We start from the raw sequence: 17749 nt of genomic DNA on the forward strand, positions 1-17749 counted from the left end.
ATCGTCAGAGGTATGGGGTTAAGAATATCTGAGCATGATGCAGCCACCTCTTTACTGCCACATTCTTTACTGTATGGATGGTATTAGGCAGGTTATAAGCTGTGCCTGGTTACCTCCAGACATGATGCTTAGAATTGAGGCCAAAAAGATCAATCTTGTTTTTATCAGACCAGAGAATCTTGTTTCTCACAGACCTTTTAGGTGCTTTTTTGTCTTTTAATGAGGGGAGGCTGCTTTCTGTCCACTCTCCCATAAAGCCTAAATTGGGTGAGTGCTGTAGTTATGGTTTACCTTCTGGAAGTTTCTCCCATTTGCACACAGAGGTTTTTTCTCTATTATACATTGTCAGCTATGAGACCTTATATAGACAGGGCTGTCTCTTTCCATATCCGGTCCAATCAGCCGAATTTACCACAAGTGACTCCTATCAAGGTGTAGAAACATCTCAGAGAACATCAAGAGAACTGGGAGGATCCAGAGCTAAATGTCATGTGTCATAGCAAAGGGTCTGAATACTTATGGCCATGCAGAATTTTAGTTTTTCCTTTTTAATTAAAATTGCAAACATTTTCTAGAATTCTGTTTTTCAATACAATATGAAGTGCAATAGAGATTGCATATAAAAAAAAAAAAAAAAAACACCAATTAGGGATAGTGAATATGGTAATATGTAAGAACCCCAAAACTGGGTAACCCGACATGGACGACTAGTTTATCCCTCAACTCAACAACTGTTAAAGGGATATCACTCCTAGGTACGAAGTGTCATACAATATTATAAATAAAAATATTCCTTATATCTGGGTCTGTACATTTGAACATTTATCTGTCTACTTCCTGTACTTTAAAATTGTGATTTCTCGTTCTGGGGTATTGGGGTATTGAGTGCAAGTTGGGGGAAAAGTAAATATGTCTTTTAGACTTTCCGAATCCATGGGAATACCTTTATAACTTCCCGTGTCATGAGGTTTGTCATATACTTTATGCCATTGCCCTGGTCTATTCTGACAGTGTCTGGAAAAGCTACATGTCCCATGTCCTACATGACTGTTCTATAATATGTCTTGTCTCTCACTAACTTGGCCTATCTGATGATCTTGTACAGGACGAAACTGAGGATGGCACTGCAAACAACTTTTACGATTCCGATGAAGAAGATGAGAAGCCTTCTGACCTGAGAAAGCCATACACAATGGATCCAGACCACAGGCTACTATTAAGAAATACCAAACCTTTACTACAAAGCAGAAACGCTGCGGTATGGTTGTGTTAGTTAGTTATTAGTTAGGGCCCCTTCAAATCACATTTCTGGCCATATGTTTTGGGTATACATTGGCAAAAAGGTATTACAACTTTTAGCGTAGCTTATTTGCGGTGGCCTTTTTATTTGAATGAACCAAATATAGTACATACATTCTGTAATTTACATTTGAACAGATCGTAGTCACTAGTAGTCTGCGTTCTGTTGACTCTCATTGGGCCAGAAGTAGGACGCTGAGGTATACATTGATATGCAGTCATATACCCCAAATGTATGGCCAGAACATGATGCCATGGGTCCTTAAAAGGGTATTCCAGGAAAAAACTTTTTTATATATATCAACTGGCTCCAGAAAGTTACAGATTTGTAAATTACTTCTATTAAAAAATCTTAATCCTTTCAGTATTTATGAGCTTCTGAAGTTAAGGTTGTTCTTTTCTATCTAAATCCTCTCTGACACGTATCTCGGGAAACGCCCAGTTTAGAAGAGGTTTGCTGTGGGGATTTGCTTCTAAATTGGGTGTTACCTGAGACACGTGTCATCAGAGAGCACTTAGACAGAAAAGAACAACTCAACTTCAGAAGCTCATAAGTACTGAAAGGATTAAGATTTTTTAATAGAAGTAATTTACAAATCTGTTTAACTTTCTGGAGCCAGTTGATATATAAAAAAAAGTTTTTGCCTGGATAACCCCTTTAATTGAACAATCCAGGATAAGCTGATGCACTATGTTATATGAAGTGCAGGGCCTGTGGTGGGAGAGTTGGGAGGTCCCCCATACACCTGACTATTTATTAGGACTGTCTGACTGTCTATGGCTGGGTTCACACTACGTTTATCACCTATGGAGACCGGATCCGGCTGGGAGATGGGAAAGCCGGGCACTCCCATATCCCAGCCGGACGGGGCCTGTATCTCATTCATTTGAATGAGCTGACCAGAGTCAAATAGTGACTCCGGTCGGCTCATTTTTGCCCTGTATCCGGTTTTGTGACCGGACCTAAAACCTTAGTATAGCGCTGTTTTAGTTCCATCACAAAACCGGATACGAGGAGTAAATGAGCAGACTGGAGTCGCCGTCTTACTCCGGTCGGCTCATTCAAATGAATGAGATACGGGCTGGGTCCGGCTGGGATACGGGAGTGTCCGGTTTTCCCATCTCCCAGCCGGGTTCCAGTCCCCGTATGTGATAAACGTAGTGTGGACTCAGTCTAATGCAGTGTTCCCAACTAGGGTACCTCCAACTCTTACAAAACTTACAACTCCCTGTATGCCTGGACCGCCAAAGGCATGCAGGGAGTTGTAAGTTTTGCAATAGCTGGAAGCATCCTGGTTGGGACACACTACATTAAAACGTCGGCCGGTCCTGTCAAAATAGTCGGGTTCTGCAAGCTTTTCACCAACATGTATGGGAGCCTTACAAATCTGTCGGAGAATGTATATAAGGGACACATAATAATTTACTGATCTTATACTTTCGTGAGTCAGTATTTTCCTCTTTTACCTAGGAGCTGTTATTGATGGGACCCCATTCAGTTAGGGAAAGACAGTCTCAAAGTTTTATATGGGTCCAAAATAATATATGTATGATAAACATAAGAATAGATTTTTTTTGTTTTGTCAAATTTTGTTTGTATTATTTTGATATTATGAACTTATTTTGACAGGTTGTAATGGCAGTAGCACAGCTGTATTGGCACTTGGCACCAAAATCTGAAATTATTACAATTGCTAAATCCCTGGTCCGTCTGCTCCGCAGTTATAGGTATGAAGACATTCTTATTATATTTCTTTCTTTACATCTTTTCTCGAGCTTTCTTCTCTTTCACTTCTGTATAAGAGTAAAATTAAATGTGGCCTTTAGGTCAGTGTTCCTTTAAGAACAGTCCTAACAGAAATAAACTTGAAACTTTGGGTTATCATGCATTCTCATGTAAATGTCTATTGACATCACTGGGTAGCAACATAATCTGCAAGCAGAGTTTTAGCTGAGAGAAACTGGCAGCAGATTTTCTCACTTGTAAACGATCCCTTATGGTCAGTGCAGGGCCTGAATTAGGGTGAAGCCCCCCTTCACCCCCCAATTCCGGCCCTGCACTGACCATAAGGGATCGTTTACAAGGGGGATATATGACTTTTTACATGCACTATCCTGTAGGATATCACACTCTATCAAGTTTTCTTTTAAGCGTACCTGTTGTTTCTGGTAATTTTCCAGGATAAATCATCATGTTGGTAAATCAATCAGGGGTAGCATTATTTCTGACTTTATTTATCTTGCATTTATAATTTTTTTTTTTTTTTTTTACCAGATTTCTTCTTTGCTGGCTCCATCTCAAGTAGTGGGTGTAGACCAGCTGCTAGGATGTCTCCCACACATTGTGCGCGCGTGCACACACACACAGAATAAGATCATGTCCTTCTATTTCTTTATTATACCCTTAGAAGCAGCAGCATGTAAGACATTTTAGAGAAGTAGTGAGCAGTCTAAGCTGTGGATCAAGCCCTGGGAAGAGATCAATTACTTAGTTAGCAGTCTCTGGTTCTGCTCTTAGATTTCACTTTCCCTCCTTATCTCTCTCCTCTCCATAGACTTCTATAGGCAGCAGGTAATGTGAACTCCCAGGGATCTGCTAGTCTGTCTTGTACACAGAAATATAGCGGTTTTCTCGGAGTGAAAGACCTGGCAGGAGACCAAACTCAGGAAGTGTTTCTCTGCACTGAGCTTGATTGACAGCTGCACAGAGCCTCATTGAAAGCTGCACAGAACCTCATTGAAAGCTGCAAAGAGCCTCACTAAAACATGCAAAGGGCTTGCGGTCTTCTATTCATCACATCGCTGCAACCATGTGAGGGCGGAAATGGTCCCCCAGCAGGCTTCAGTGATGTCATGCCTTCTGGGAAATGCCCACTTTCTCCTGCTGAAAGATTACACTATGTGAGCAAGAATAAAGTAAGATACAGAGTATTTTTTAAGGGTGGGAGGAGTGTTGGGAGTAGTCAGGGAACATAGCCTGTGTTAGATTAGAACAGTTTATTTGGTGACAGGTACTTTTTAAGGCTAGGAGAATTTTTTTTTTAATAAATGTTTTTTTTAATAAAAATTTTTTTTTATTTCCGGGGTTGGTAAATTGCTTGTACAATTGATTTAGGCATACCTTTTTTTTGAGTCTTGTTTTGTGTTTTTCTAGTTTACTTTTATAGCCTATGCCAATAGTATCTAATAGTGACTTCATAGTTTAGTTTGATCCCATTCCGTGCTTTTTTTTTAATTTAGGGAGGTTCAATATATCGTTCTTCAGAACATTGCCACGATGTCCATACAGAGGAAGGTAATGCAGATTCTGATGATCGCATTGGGTGTAACCAACTAAAATGAGGACCAGTTATTAATATATCATGTGTCTTGTTTTTTATTCTAGGGTTTGTTTGAGCCATTTTTAAAGAGCTTCTATGTTCGATCAACTGACCCTACTATGATAAAAACTCTAAAGGTAAGAGAAAGCTGTTTAGTGACTCTCCATAGCCGGTAACACTGAAGCTCGTGTTCAATATTTGTGTGTTTGTTTTATTTATTTATTTTTCCTTTGGCTAAGTGGCTAAAGTAAGTGATTGATTGATTTTCCTAAGATACTTCTTAGGCTCCATTATAAAACGGTATGCCAATGTATACTGCAGAGGAACCAATAACTCTTCCTGAACGTATATTAGACCAGGCATTCAGTCCTACAAACATAATGACCAATGAACAGGAGCGATGTATCCCCCAAACATAGAAGTAATTGGACCAGCTACAGCACTATATTTTGGCACACCTTTTTTGCCGGCATCACGAGGCATACAGGAAATGTACTCCAAAAATGTGCATGAGTTCTTATGGTGCACTGTGCCCTTATGCCTGGTTAGTGTCCTAACCAGGACTGGTTAGTCTCCTAGTAGCTATGGGGACCCCTAATGGTGGGATTTTCAGGATCGCCACAAATCGCCGATCAATTCAGATTGGCGATTTGCTGCATTTCCGGGTCAATCAGGTCCCCGGTGACCCGTAAAGAAAGGATGATAGGTGCCTATCATCGTTCTGATTTGTCGCCCGTTACCGGCCGACGAATCAGGACGCCTGCTGTGGTGGTGTCCCTAACTGCACCCACTCCACCCCTGTTCCAGAAAGAGAGAGCGGGTGCCGGGAGTGTGTACCTGAGGCTGGGGCTCCTGATCCCCGGCATCAGTGCTGAGATCGGGCCCCAGGAGCTGAGACGGCGGCGGTGACGGCAGGCAGATCATCAGCGCAGCAGCTGGAGGTAAGGCTGGCCTCCTGCTTTTGCTTAGCAACAGCTCCCAGAATGCACACAAGGGCATGCTGGAAGTTGCTGTTATGCAACAGCAGAAGACACAACTACACTTCCCAGCATTCCCTTTGGTAGTTTATGCATGCTGGGGGTTGTAGTTATGCAACAGCTGGAGGCACATTTATGTGCCTCCAGCTTTTGCGTAACTACAACCCCCAGCATGCAAGGACAGCCAAAGGGCATGCTGGGAGTTGCAGTAGTGTGCCTCCAGCTGTTGCTTAACTAAAAGTCCCAGCATGCTCTTCGGGCTGTAAGTGCATGCTGAGAGTTGTAGTTTTGCAACAGCTGAAGGCACACTGGTTGCAAAACAGAGCTTGTTACCTAACTCAGTGTTTTGCAACCAGTGTGCCACCAGCTGTTGAAAACTACAACTCCCAGCATGCACTGATAGACCGTACATGCTGGGAGTTGTAGTTTTGCAACAGCGGGAGGCACACTGGTTGCGAAACACTGAGTTAAGTAACAAACTCCCAGTGTGCCTCTAGTTGTTGCATAACTACAACCCCCACCATGCACGACAGCCAAAGGGCATGCTGGAAGTTGTAGTTTTGCAACAGCTGGAGGTTTGCCCCCCCCCCCCCCCCCCAATGTGAATGTACAAGACACGGGCGGGGGTTTACAGTGAGTTTCTCGCTGCAAGTTTGAGATGCAGAAAATTTTTTCCACTGCTGCTCAATCTCCCAGCGGGAAACTCTCTGTAAACCTCCGCCCGTGTGAATGTACCCTAAAAACACTACACTACACTGTACAAAATAAAACACTACATATACACATACCCCTACACAGTTACGCACCATTGACTATCCAGGCATGCTGGGAGTTTTGCAACAGCTGGAGGCACCCTGTTTGGGAAACACTGCCGTAGGGTAATTGGTGATTTGCACAGGGGTGACTGATTTTACAGCGCTTCTGACATAAACGCAAAAAAATAAATACCCACATGTGACTCCATTTTAGAAACTACACACCTCACGGAACGTAACAAGGGGTATAGTGAGCCTTAACACCCCACAGGTGTTTGACGATTTTCGTTAAAGTTGGATGGGAAAATGAAAAAAAAAAAATGCACTAAAATGCTGGTGTTACCCTAAATTTTTCATTTTCACAAGGGATAATAGGAAAGAAAAGCCCCCCAAAATGTGTAACCCCATTTCTTCTGAGTGAGAATATACCACATGTGTGGATGTAAAGTGCTCTGCTGGCGAACTACAATGCTCAGAAGAGGCAGGAATTGAAGGCCACGTGTGTTTACAAAGCCCCCATGGTGCCAGAACAATGGACCCTCCTCCCACATGTGAACCCATTTTGGAAACCACACGCCTCACGTAATGTAATAAGGGGTACAGTGAGCATTTGCGCCCCACAGGTGTCTGATAGATTTTTGGAACAGTGGTCCGTGAAAATGAAAAATTTTTTTTTTCATTTGCACAGCCCACTGTTCCAAAGATCTGTCAGATGCCAGTGGGGTGTAAATGCTCACTGCACCCCTTAATACATTTTGTGAGGGGTGTAGTTTCCAAAATGGGGTTACATGTGGGGGTGGGTCCACTGTTCTGGATCCACTGTTCTGGCGTTTGTAAACGCACATGGCTCCCAACTTCCATTCCAAACAAATTCTCTCTGCAAAAGCTCAATGGCGCTCCTCTTCTGAGCATATTGTAGTTCGCCCGCAGATCACTTTACATCCACATATGGGGTATTTCCATACTCAGAAGAAATTAGGTTATAAATTTTGGGGGGCATTTTCTCCTATTACTCCTTGTAAAAATGTAAAAATTGGAGGGAAAAAACTGCATTTTAGTGAGAAAAAAAAAATGTAATTTACACATCTGACTTTAACGAAAAGTCGTCAAACACCTGTGGGGTGTTGAGGCTCATTGTACCCCTTGTTATGTTCCTTGAGGGGTGTAGTTTGCAAAATAGTATGCCATGTGTTTTTTTGTTTTGTTTTTTTTGCTGTTCTGGCACCATAGGGGTTTCCTAAATGTGACATGCTCCCAAAAAAACATTTCAGCAAAATTCACTCTCCAAAATTCCATTGTCGCTTCTTCCCTTCTGAGCCCTCTAGTGCACCCACCAAACACTTGACATTCACATATGAGGTATTTCCTTACTCGAGAGAAATTGGGTTACACATTTTTGGGGGGGGATTTCTCTCCTTTTGCCCCTTGTAAAAATAAAAAAAATGGCTCTACAAGAACATGCGAGTGTAAATAATGAAGATTTAGAATTTTCTCCTTCACTTTGCTGCTATTCCTGTGAAACACCTAAAGGGTTAACAAACTTTCTGAATGTCATTTTGAATACTTTGAGGGGTGCAGTTTCTATAATGGAGGCATTTATGGGGTATTTCTTTCAGAAAAACCCCTCAAATCCATTTCAAACTTAACTGGTCCCTGAAAATTCAGATTTTTTATTTTTCGTGAAAATTTTGAAGCCCTCTGATGTCAACTTTATGATGCCAACATGAAGTAGACATGTTGTATTTGTGAATCAATATAAAAAAAATTTGGAATGTCCATTTTCCTTACAAGCAGAATGTTTCAAAGTTAGAAAAATGCAAAATTTTCATGAAATGATATCCTACTTATATAGGTTTGATTTTGTATTACTTCTGAAAAAAAAAATCATAACTACATGCAGGAAAATGTATACATTTAAAATTGTCCTATTCTGACCCCTATAACTTTATTTCTCCATGTACGGGGCGGTATGATGACTCCTTTTTTGCGCCGTGATCTGAAGTATTGGCTTTTTGATCGCTTTTTATTCATTTTTTTATGGTATAAACAGTGACCAAAAATACGCTATTTTGGACTTTGGAATTTTTTTGCGCTTACACCATTGATCGTGTGGTTTAATTAACGATTCATTTTTATAGCTCAGACATTTCCCCACACGGCGATACCACATATATTTATTTTTATTTACACAGTTTTTTTTTTTTTTTTTTTTTATTGGGAAAAGGGGTGATTCAAACTTTTATTAGGAAAGGGGTTAAATGCTCTTTATTAACCTTTTTTTTCACTTTATTTTTTGCAATGTTATAGCTCCCATAGGGGACTATAACATGCAGTACATTGATTCAATACACTGATCACTGCCATTACATTCAATGGCAGGGATCAGTGTTATTGGCGGTTGATTGCTCAAGCCTGGATTTCAGGCTTGGAGCAATCAATCGCCGTTCGGACGCGCAGGAGGCAGGTAAGGGACCCTTCTGCTGCGTCCTAGCTGATCGGGACATTGCGATTTTACCGGGATGGACCCGATCAGCCCGACTGAGCTGCTGGGAAGCTTTCACTTTCACTTTAGACGAGGCGATCAACTTTGATTGCTGCATCTAAAGAGTTGATGCTGGACATCAGCCCGATCGACGATCTCCGGCATTAGCCATGGGTCCTGGTTGCTTATAGCAACCGGGACCCACCGGGTATGATGCACGCTCACCTGCTGAGCGGGCGTCATACATCGGAAGACGCTTATGGACGTTCATAAACGTCCATATGCGTTGAGGGGTTAATGCATAAAGTGAGAGTGGCCAGAATTGCAAAAAAAGGGCTGAGTCCTTAAGGTGACAATGGGCTGAGTCCCTAAGGGGTTAATTTTTATCAGTAACAACAATAAGGTTTTTGATCTGACAGTGGCCATTTAATATTAACTTAATCTTACTCAACTAATATGTGTTATTCTGTGCTATTTTTCTTTGCAGCTTGAAATACTGACAAACCTGGCAAATGAAGCAAACATCTCCACTCTGCTCCGTGAATTTCAGGTCTGTGCTTTCTATCACATCTTTATCCTATAATCCTACTTCACCAGACACTTTACACTGGTGAGGATAGCAGAACTAGCACTGATGAAGGAAGTCACTGTCTGCTGTGCAAGATAATTTTTATCCTGCCGCACCTCCTCATATTATGGAAATCATAAGACTTTTTAATAACATAACCTGATATAGCCGGGAACTCCTGATTATATTTTATATTATATTTATAACTTTTGAGGAAAAAATCATATGAGAAATGGAACAGTTATGTAGAAAGGGTTTCCTAGGGATATAAAATCATTGTTTAGGCCTATGCAACACTCTTAACCCCTTAACGACCCAGGACGAACGGTACATCTTGAGTCCTCTCCCTTTCTATAACGCAGGGCCCGGCCTCTAACAATGTGCACTATTAAACCTTTAGACGCGGCGTTCAAAGTAAACTACCCCCCCGGCTAGTTCAGTGGGCTGTTCGGGACTGCCGCGGCGTATCATTTTAATCGTATGGGCCTACAGAATAAAGATAAGGTGTAATTTTTTACCGAAAAATGTATTGCGTAGAAACGGAAGCCCCCAAAAGTTACAAAATTGTGTCTTTTTCTTCAATTTTGTTTCACAATGATTTTTTCCATTTCGTGTAGATTTTTGGGTAAAATGACTGACGTCATTACAAAGTAGAATTGGTGGCGCAAAAAATAAGCCATCATATGAATTTTTAGGTGCAAAATTGAAAGTTATGATTTTTAAAAGTAAGGTGGAAAAAATTTCCAAGTCCATTAGATGATTACCGGATCCCAACATAACCGACAAAATAAATCAACAGAAATCCGATGCCTGTGGCCCTATAGGGGATAAGTAGTTCTTTGGTAAGATCTGACCATTAGGACCCCCACCATCAGAGAGAGAACGGAGGACAGATGACCCCGAGCGAATGGAGCAACAGCAGCATGCTCAGCCACCACAATATTTACTGACTTACTTTAGAATATAGATGAGTGAAGTTTTACAGTAATGCAGGCTAAAGTCAGCAACTGCCGAGCTGCAAGGTTTGCGACGAATCGAATCACTGTAACTTCCCTGTTCATAAGCCCAATAAGGATAAATGGAAAGATAATTGAGCAAGCGTGCTGCTGCTCCATTCATTCAGAGCACAGCTAACCTTTGTTCCTCGTGATCAGTGGGATCCCCGCTGTTAGACCACCACTGACATGTAGGTATCCTCTATCTTTTGAGTAGGGTAATTTTAAAGCATAAAAATAGGTAATTTTAAAGCATAAATATCTAGAAAATAAAGATTCTGAACCAAATACAATGTAAAGTATAGGACAGTGATCTTCAACCTGCGGACCTTCAGATGTTGCAAAACTACAACTCTCAGCATGCCCGGACAGCCGTTGGCTGTCCGGGCATGCTGGGAGTTGTAGTTTTGCAACATCTGGAGGTCTGCAGGTTGAAGTCCACTGGTATAGGAGGTAGTACTCACGCGTCCCCGCCGCTCCAAACCAGTCACCGCTGCCCTGGATGTCGCCCTCCATCGCTGTTGCCGCGTCCCCGGGGTGTCCCCGTCGCTCCGGAACGTCTCTGCTGCCCGGTATCCTCGCTCTCCATCTCCACCATCACGTCGCTATGCACGCCGCTCCTATTGGATGACGGGACGGCGTGTGCGACGACGTGATGACAACGAAGGAGAGCGCCGGCCATGCTGGGATCCCGGCACGGAGCAGACACCGAGGATGCAGGTAGGGTCCCTCCCGGTGTCCTGTAAGCTGTTCGGGACGCCACGATTTCACCGCGGCGGTCCCTAACAGCCCGACTGAGCAGCCAGGTTAGTGTCACTTTCGCTTCAGACGCAGCGGTCAGCTTTGATCGCCACGTCTAAAGGGTTAAAACAGGGCATCACCCTGATTGGTAATGTCCTGTATTAGCTGCGGGTCCTGGCCATTGATGGCCGCAGGGAGCGCCAGTTTTAATGTGTATTTGCCATATAAGACGCACCAACTTTTCCCCCCCAGTTTTGGGGAAGAAAAAGTGCGTCTTATACGGCGAAAAATACGGTATGTTTTATGCAAGTCTATGGGGCACATCTCCTTATCATGTTATTCTCAGGCTGCAGATATTGCCCAGGACTTTCAACATCCTACTGGTTGTCTGGCAGGCAAGTGCAGAGAATAGATCAGTGACTTCACGTTACTAGGACTTAGAGTCACAGACAATTAATATTCAAATTGAGCCGACGGGGCCCTCCTCCAGCACACAATTCAGAGAAGATAGAAGCGGATATTTGGTGGGACATAATCCCCGGGCGGAAGGTACATATTTTAGTCAGTGACCCCTCATCAGACTTTTGTTCACCTACCCTGTAAACCTGTTTATTGGGTTTAGTGTGGGTGAACAGGATGAACGTTTTCCTTCAACATTTCTTGATCAGAAAGTGTAGGAACATACCCCATGGACAAACGGAATGGTAACAGTCAGTTTTACACTTCCAGGAGGAACAACAGAGGTTCAGCACAAATAAAAGTTCTAAAAAATAATCCAAGTAGGGCAGGGATGACAGTTCCTCTTTACCTGAGCAGATATAACTATATTTATTCAATAAAACATTATCTATAGCTGGAATTCTCTTTAATAACTTTATTTCTTCAGTGTATACAGCCTTTTGGTCAGTTCCTGGATCTCTGTGATAGGAGTACCGGGCCCAGTAATTACATTAGTTATGCCGGCCATAGGTCTTTTTGGGATTCAGGCTGATACGAAGCCTCATTATGGGGTTTTACTTTCCAGCTGTGTCCTGTGGCCACTTCATGGGCAATGTACAGAATCCATTGTCTGTGTAAGAGGACACTGGTGAAATATTAAAATATTTTATATTACCACCAGCACATTTAGTAAATGATATGTTGCCTCTCGGTGGACACCTCTCTTTGTATTCTTTTCCTGAACAAGACACCTCTGAGAGCTGAAATTGGGTTATAATAAAGTTTCTTATTGGAATGTTTCACCAGTGTGTCCTTACATAGAGACAATGGGCTATTATGAGAGCAGTACGTAGAGCCCGCTAGTCACCGCACTATAAATAACCTGCACAATGTGATGTCGTAGTCTTTCTTAATTCCTGGTTATATAGAAGAATATCTCGACCGCACAAAACCCTGCTTTATGTTTTCTAAGCTCCCCTCACACTTGTAGGTCTGTTAGAATCATTTTATTTTTCATTTAGGTTTAGGCGCTGTTGAAACACACTAAAATTTCGGCATTCAATTATATCAGCCAAGTGTAAATATAACCAGCGATCTTTCCGATAATGATGGCGCCATTGGAACAACTCAATTTATGAAATATTTATACAAAATCTAGATGGCAACGATTAAATGACATCTGAAAAATGGCGCATGCCTATTTACACTGATAATAATCAGATCGCGAAAACGGACACAGAATGGCAGAGTGTGAACGCCGCCTCAGATGCTGAAGCCTTAGAAGCTTAAAATATGTTATTGTAGCGGTTACCCAGGAATAAAAAAAACATACCTGCTTTTTCTAAAAACGGCACCACCCCTGTTCTGTATGTATTACAGCTCTGTTCACTTCAGTGGAGGTAAACTACAATACAACAAACAAACTGAGGACAGGAGTGGTGCATGTGTTTGTAATAAAGCAGCTATTTATTTATTTAATCCAGGATAACAACTTTAAGAGCAAATATCTGTATGTGAGGACACAGAGGAGAGACAACCACCTATAGACAAGCAGCACCTTGTACATTCTGCATTATCCCATTAGGACCGCTCCTTTCATATGCCCTTTTACGACATTTCAGGCCCTGCCCTCTGTTAGGGTCTGAGGTGCTAACAATCCGCAGCTCTCGAAGACCACCAGCTGCTCCTGGAAAACCAACAGATTTTATATTAAAGGGGATTTCTGTGAGGAGAAAACCCTTTTGTGGGACCCTTTTAGGGCAGTCTTGCTGTAGATCCTCTTAATATACTGTATTTATCGGGGTATACCACGCACAGGCCTATAACACGCACCCTCATTTTACCAAGGATATTTGGGTAAAAAGTTTTTTACCCAAATATCCTTGGTAAAATGAGGGTGCGTGTGTGCATGTGTATACCCCGATACAATGTTTCTGACCCCGCAGAAGCCCCCAGGAAAGGCAGGTGGAGAGAGGCCATCGCTGCCCGCTTCTCTCCCACTGCCTTTCCTGGGGTCTAGAGCCCTGCTGCCGGCCCTTCTCTCTCCCTGGCTATCAGTGCCACTGCCCGTTCTCTCCCCCTGGGGCAGCGGCGCCGATAGACAGGGGGAGAGAAGGGGCAGCGGCACCCATTGCCGGCGCCGCTACCCCGTTGCCTCCACCATCCCAGGTTGTATAATTACCTATTGCCGGGGTCGGGTCCGCGCTGCTTCTGGCCTCCGTGTGGCCTCCGTGTGGCGTCGGTGTGGCGTCCCCTGCGTCGTTGCTATGCGTTGCTATCACTCGTCATTGCGTCTCGCAGCGCATAGCAACGACGCAAGGGACGCCACACCGGAGGCCAGAAGCAGCGCGGACCCGACCCCGGCAACAGGTAATTATACAACCGGGGATGGGGGAGGCAACGGGGCAGCGACGCCGGCAATGGGTGCCGCTGCCCCTTCTCTCCCACAGTCTATCGGCGCCGCTGCCCCATTGCTGGCGCCGCTTCTCTCGCACCGCTAGACAGGGGGAGAGAAGGGGCAGCGGCACCGATAGTCAGGGGGAGCTAACGGGCAGCGGCACCGATAGCCAGGGGGAGAGAAGCGGCGGCAGCAGGGCTGTAGATCCCAGGACAGGCAGGGGCAGAGAAGCGGGCAGTGGCCGCAGTCTCTGGACCTGCAAAAGCCGCTGCAGTTCATTGATTTAAAGCGCCCGCTTTAAATCATTGAACTGCAGTGGCTTATCGGCGTATAACGCGCAGATAGTCTTTAGGCTAAAAATGTTTGCCTACAAAATGCGTGTTATACGCCAATAAATACGGTATTTACAGTCCTCATAAAATATTATTCAGTTACTAGCCTTAGGTTGCATGGTGCCTTACAGGGGACTGCAATGGGATTGGGATCCCGCAGGTTTTCAGCCCCATACACAACAAGCTCTGATGTCCTGTGTAATCCAACACCTTTCATTATAGCCAGCAGTAATGTTTTATCCAATTTGTGCTACTTGTAGCTCCTCTGTGGGATCGGCACAGATGGGTTCACCTCCCCGCATACATCACTTGTGTGCCCCTGACTGTATCCCTGGTTGTTGTTCTTTGGACCACTTTTGGGATGTGCTAACCACTGCATACAGATCACCCTGCCAGGTCAACAGTTTTGGGAATTCTCTGACACAGTCTTCTTGACATCTTCGGACCCCTTAACGACAATTGACGTAAATGTATGTCATGGTGCCGTGGTAATTAACACACTATAACGTACATTTATGCTCCGCTATATCCACGAGCCCCGGACCGGTGCTCACGTCATTTGCTGCAGGTCCCGGCTGCTAACAGCAGCCAGGGACCCGCCGGTAATGGCCGACATCCGCGATCGAAGCGGATGTCTGCCATTAACCCCTCAGATGCTGTGATCAATACAGATCATGGCATCTGTGGCAGTGCGGTACTTTGAATAGATGATCGTATCGCCTGCAGCGCTTCCGCGGGGATCCCATCATCCAGCATGGCAGCCGGACGTCCTCTCACCTGCCTCTGTCCGTCTCCCGGCGACTTCTGCTCTGGTCTGAGATCGAGCAGACCAGAGCAGAAGATAGCCGAAAACACTGATCATTGCTATGCCCTATGCATTAATCATAATTTTTTTCCATTTTACCCCCCCAAAAAAGCGTAAAAAAATAATTAAAAAACATATTTGGCATCGCAGCGTGCATAAAAGTCTGACCTTTCAAAATATATTGTTAATTATTCCATACGGTGAACGGCGTAAACGTAAAAAATAAGTCTAAAATTGCTGCTTTTTTGTCACATTTTATTCACAAAAAATTTAATAAAAAGTAAAACCTAAGCAAATGTGGTACTGATAGAAACTACAGATCACGGTGCAAAAAATGAGCCCTCAAACTGCCCTGTATACGGAAAAATTAGAAAGGTATAGGTGGTCAAAATAGGGCAATTTCAAACATACTAATTTTGTTAAAATAGTTTGAGATTTTTTTTAAGCGGTACAATTATAGAAAAGCATATATTATGGGTATCATTTTAATCGTATTGACCCACAGAATAAAGGAAACATGTCATTTTTACCGGAAAGTGTACAGCGTGAAAACAAAACCTTCCAAAATTTGCTAAATTGCGGTTTTGTTTTCAATTTTTCCACATAAATAATATATTTTTTTGTTGCGTCGTACATTTTATGGTAAAACAAGTGAATAAATGATGTCATTACAAAGTTAAAATTGGTGACGCAGAAGACAAGTCCTCATATGGGTCTGTGGATGGAAATATAAGAGAGTTATGATTTTTAGAAGGTGAGGCGTTAAAAACGAAAATGCAAAAATAAAATTGGCCTGGTCCTTAAGGGGTTAGACATTACAATCCTTACTCTTCCCCTTTTTCTGCTTCCTTCAACTTCAATAACTGACTGACTGTTAACTTGCTGCCTAATATATCCCACCACTTGACATTGTCTTAAGATAATAAATGTTACTTACTTTGTGCTCAGTACATTTATTTATAAGAAAACACTGCGTAAACAATCCTGCAATCCATAAGGAATTGGAGGTAAGAGAGGTGGTATTCGCCCATGTGCTGCCAGGGAGGTCTGTAAGGTTTTGTAATTGACATACTGTATAGGGGTTTTAAGGATGGTCACTGACACCTTCACTTTGTCCCTTTTCTCATATTAAGTTATTTTGGAGTCCATAGGAAAAAAATAAAGGATATGTGTTAATATTAACTTTACAGTTTTTTTTCTTTTTTTCTTCTCTTGTATTGTCCCTTGTCCATATTGTCTTAAAATTAAACACTATTCATGTCTTCTTTAGTTATTTCATTGCCTGGCCTCAGCATAGGACGTGAAAAGTAAATCTTTCAGCATTCAGGGGGTCCCCAGAGATGAAAATGGTGCCGTGGATTCTCACATTCCAGCTCAGTGAAATGAAATTGTAGAAAAGGGAATGAATAGGGCAGATTGATACTTCATTACTATGTGAATTCACTTGTCACTGAGCTGCCCAAGTCTGTAATGCAATTTTAAAGTCCTCTTGTAACGTGCATAAATCTGTTTATTTTTAGACCTATGTAAAAAGCCAGGACAAGCAGTTTGCCGCAGCCACAATTCAGGCAATAGGACGATGTGCCACGTATATATCTGCTGTGACTGACACGTGTCTTAATGGCCTTGTGTACCTATTGTCAAACAGAGATGGTAAGATAATCCATCTATTCCTTCATTTACATGCAGCATGACAACTTCCAATTGCTTTCTCTGCATTTTCCTTTTTATACATTTCAAAGTTGGCCTCACTTATTCTACAGTGTTTGGTAACAGACTGAAGGAGAGTCAGCTGATTCTTATTGTTTTCATAGTATATTTTGTATTTTTGGACTATAAGATAAGACTTTAGATTTTTTTTTATTTTTTTAAATCTGTATTTAGTACAAATTTGACACTAACACTCTTATTTGAAATCCACATTGCAGGAAAAATAGGAAGTGACATGTTCTATAACGTGAATTCTGTGTGGATTCCACATCGGGCAACCTAGGCATGAATTATTCTGTGTATGCAATGGTGCTAACAGTGTGTGTGTGTGTGTGTATATATATATTTTTTTTATATTTAGTTATTATCTATTCACAAGATTAGGGAATAAATAGCTGACCGGTGCGGTTCTGACCACTGGAAGCCTACCAATCGCAAGAATTGGAGGTCTATTTTCCTCATTTTTAGGATGGTTAGTTTAAACTGACCATGTCTAAGTATTAGTAAATGTGCTCCATGGTCTCCATAATGTCACTGCATCTGAGAGAAATAAGATGAATTGTGCCGGGTAAGGCTGGCTTGATACTGTGTTTGTGACATAGCTTCTTGAAAGAGTTAAAAACGTATACATCAAACAGATGTTATGTGTCTCACTGTTTACCATTGACAAAAAAAAGAAAAAATTAAGAAAAAAAAAAAAAGAAAAAAACCTTAACACTCAACACAATATATACATATTTTTTGCTGTACGCAATTATAGCTTGGACTACGGCGCTATCCTATACAACAAAACCCCCCACATCATAATACAGAAACCTGTAAAACGTAAATAGTTAACTGTGTGATCTCTACTTTTTTTCCCTCTTTTCTTGGGAGGATATTATGGGTTGGCTACAGAACGGTGCAGGTGGTCAGATGCAAGAAGCCAT

General features: G+C 42.4%; 1 protein-coding gene across 4 annotated transcripts in view; it reads left to right on the forward strand.

Moving 5' to 3' along the window:
• AP3B1 (adaptor related protein complex 3 subunit beta 1) overlaps nt 1–17749 on the forward strand; it is a 228561-nt gene that overhangs the window by 78909 nt on the left and 131903 nt on the right. For all 4 annotated transcript variants that reach the window (XM_056541614.1, XM_056541621.1, XM_056541629.1 and 1 more), the window contains exons 8-13: nt 1106–1258; nt 2930–3027; nt 4540–4594; nt 4685–4756; nt 9321–9383; nt 16631–16763. In XM_056541614.1, the coding sequence (XP_056397589.1) occupies nt 1106–1258; nt 2930–3027; nt 4540–4594; nt 4685–4756; nt 9321–9383; nt 16631–16763 (574 nt within the window). The remainder of the gene's footprint in view (nt 1–1105; nt 1259–2929; nt 3028–4539; nt 4595–4684; nt 4757–9320; nt 9384–16630; nt 16764–17749) is intronic.

The sequence above is a fragment of the Hyla sarda genome, chromosome 1 (genome assembly GCF_029499605.1).
Source record: "Hyla sarda isolate aHylSar1 chromosome 1, aHylSar1.hap1, whole genome shotgun sequence".
In the NCBI taxonomy this organism is placed as follows: domain Eukaryota; kingdom Metazoa; phylum Chordata; class Amphibia; order Anura; family Hylidae; genus Hyla; species Hyla sarda.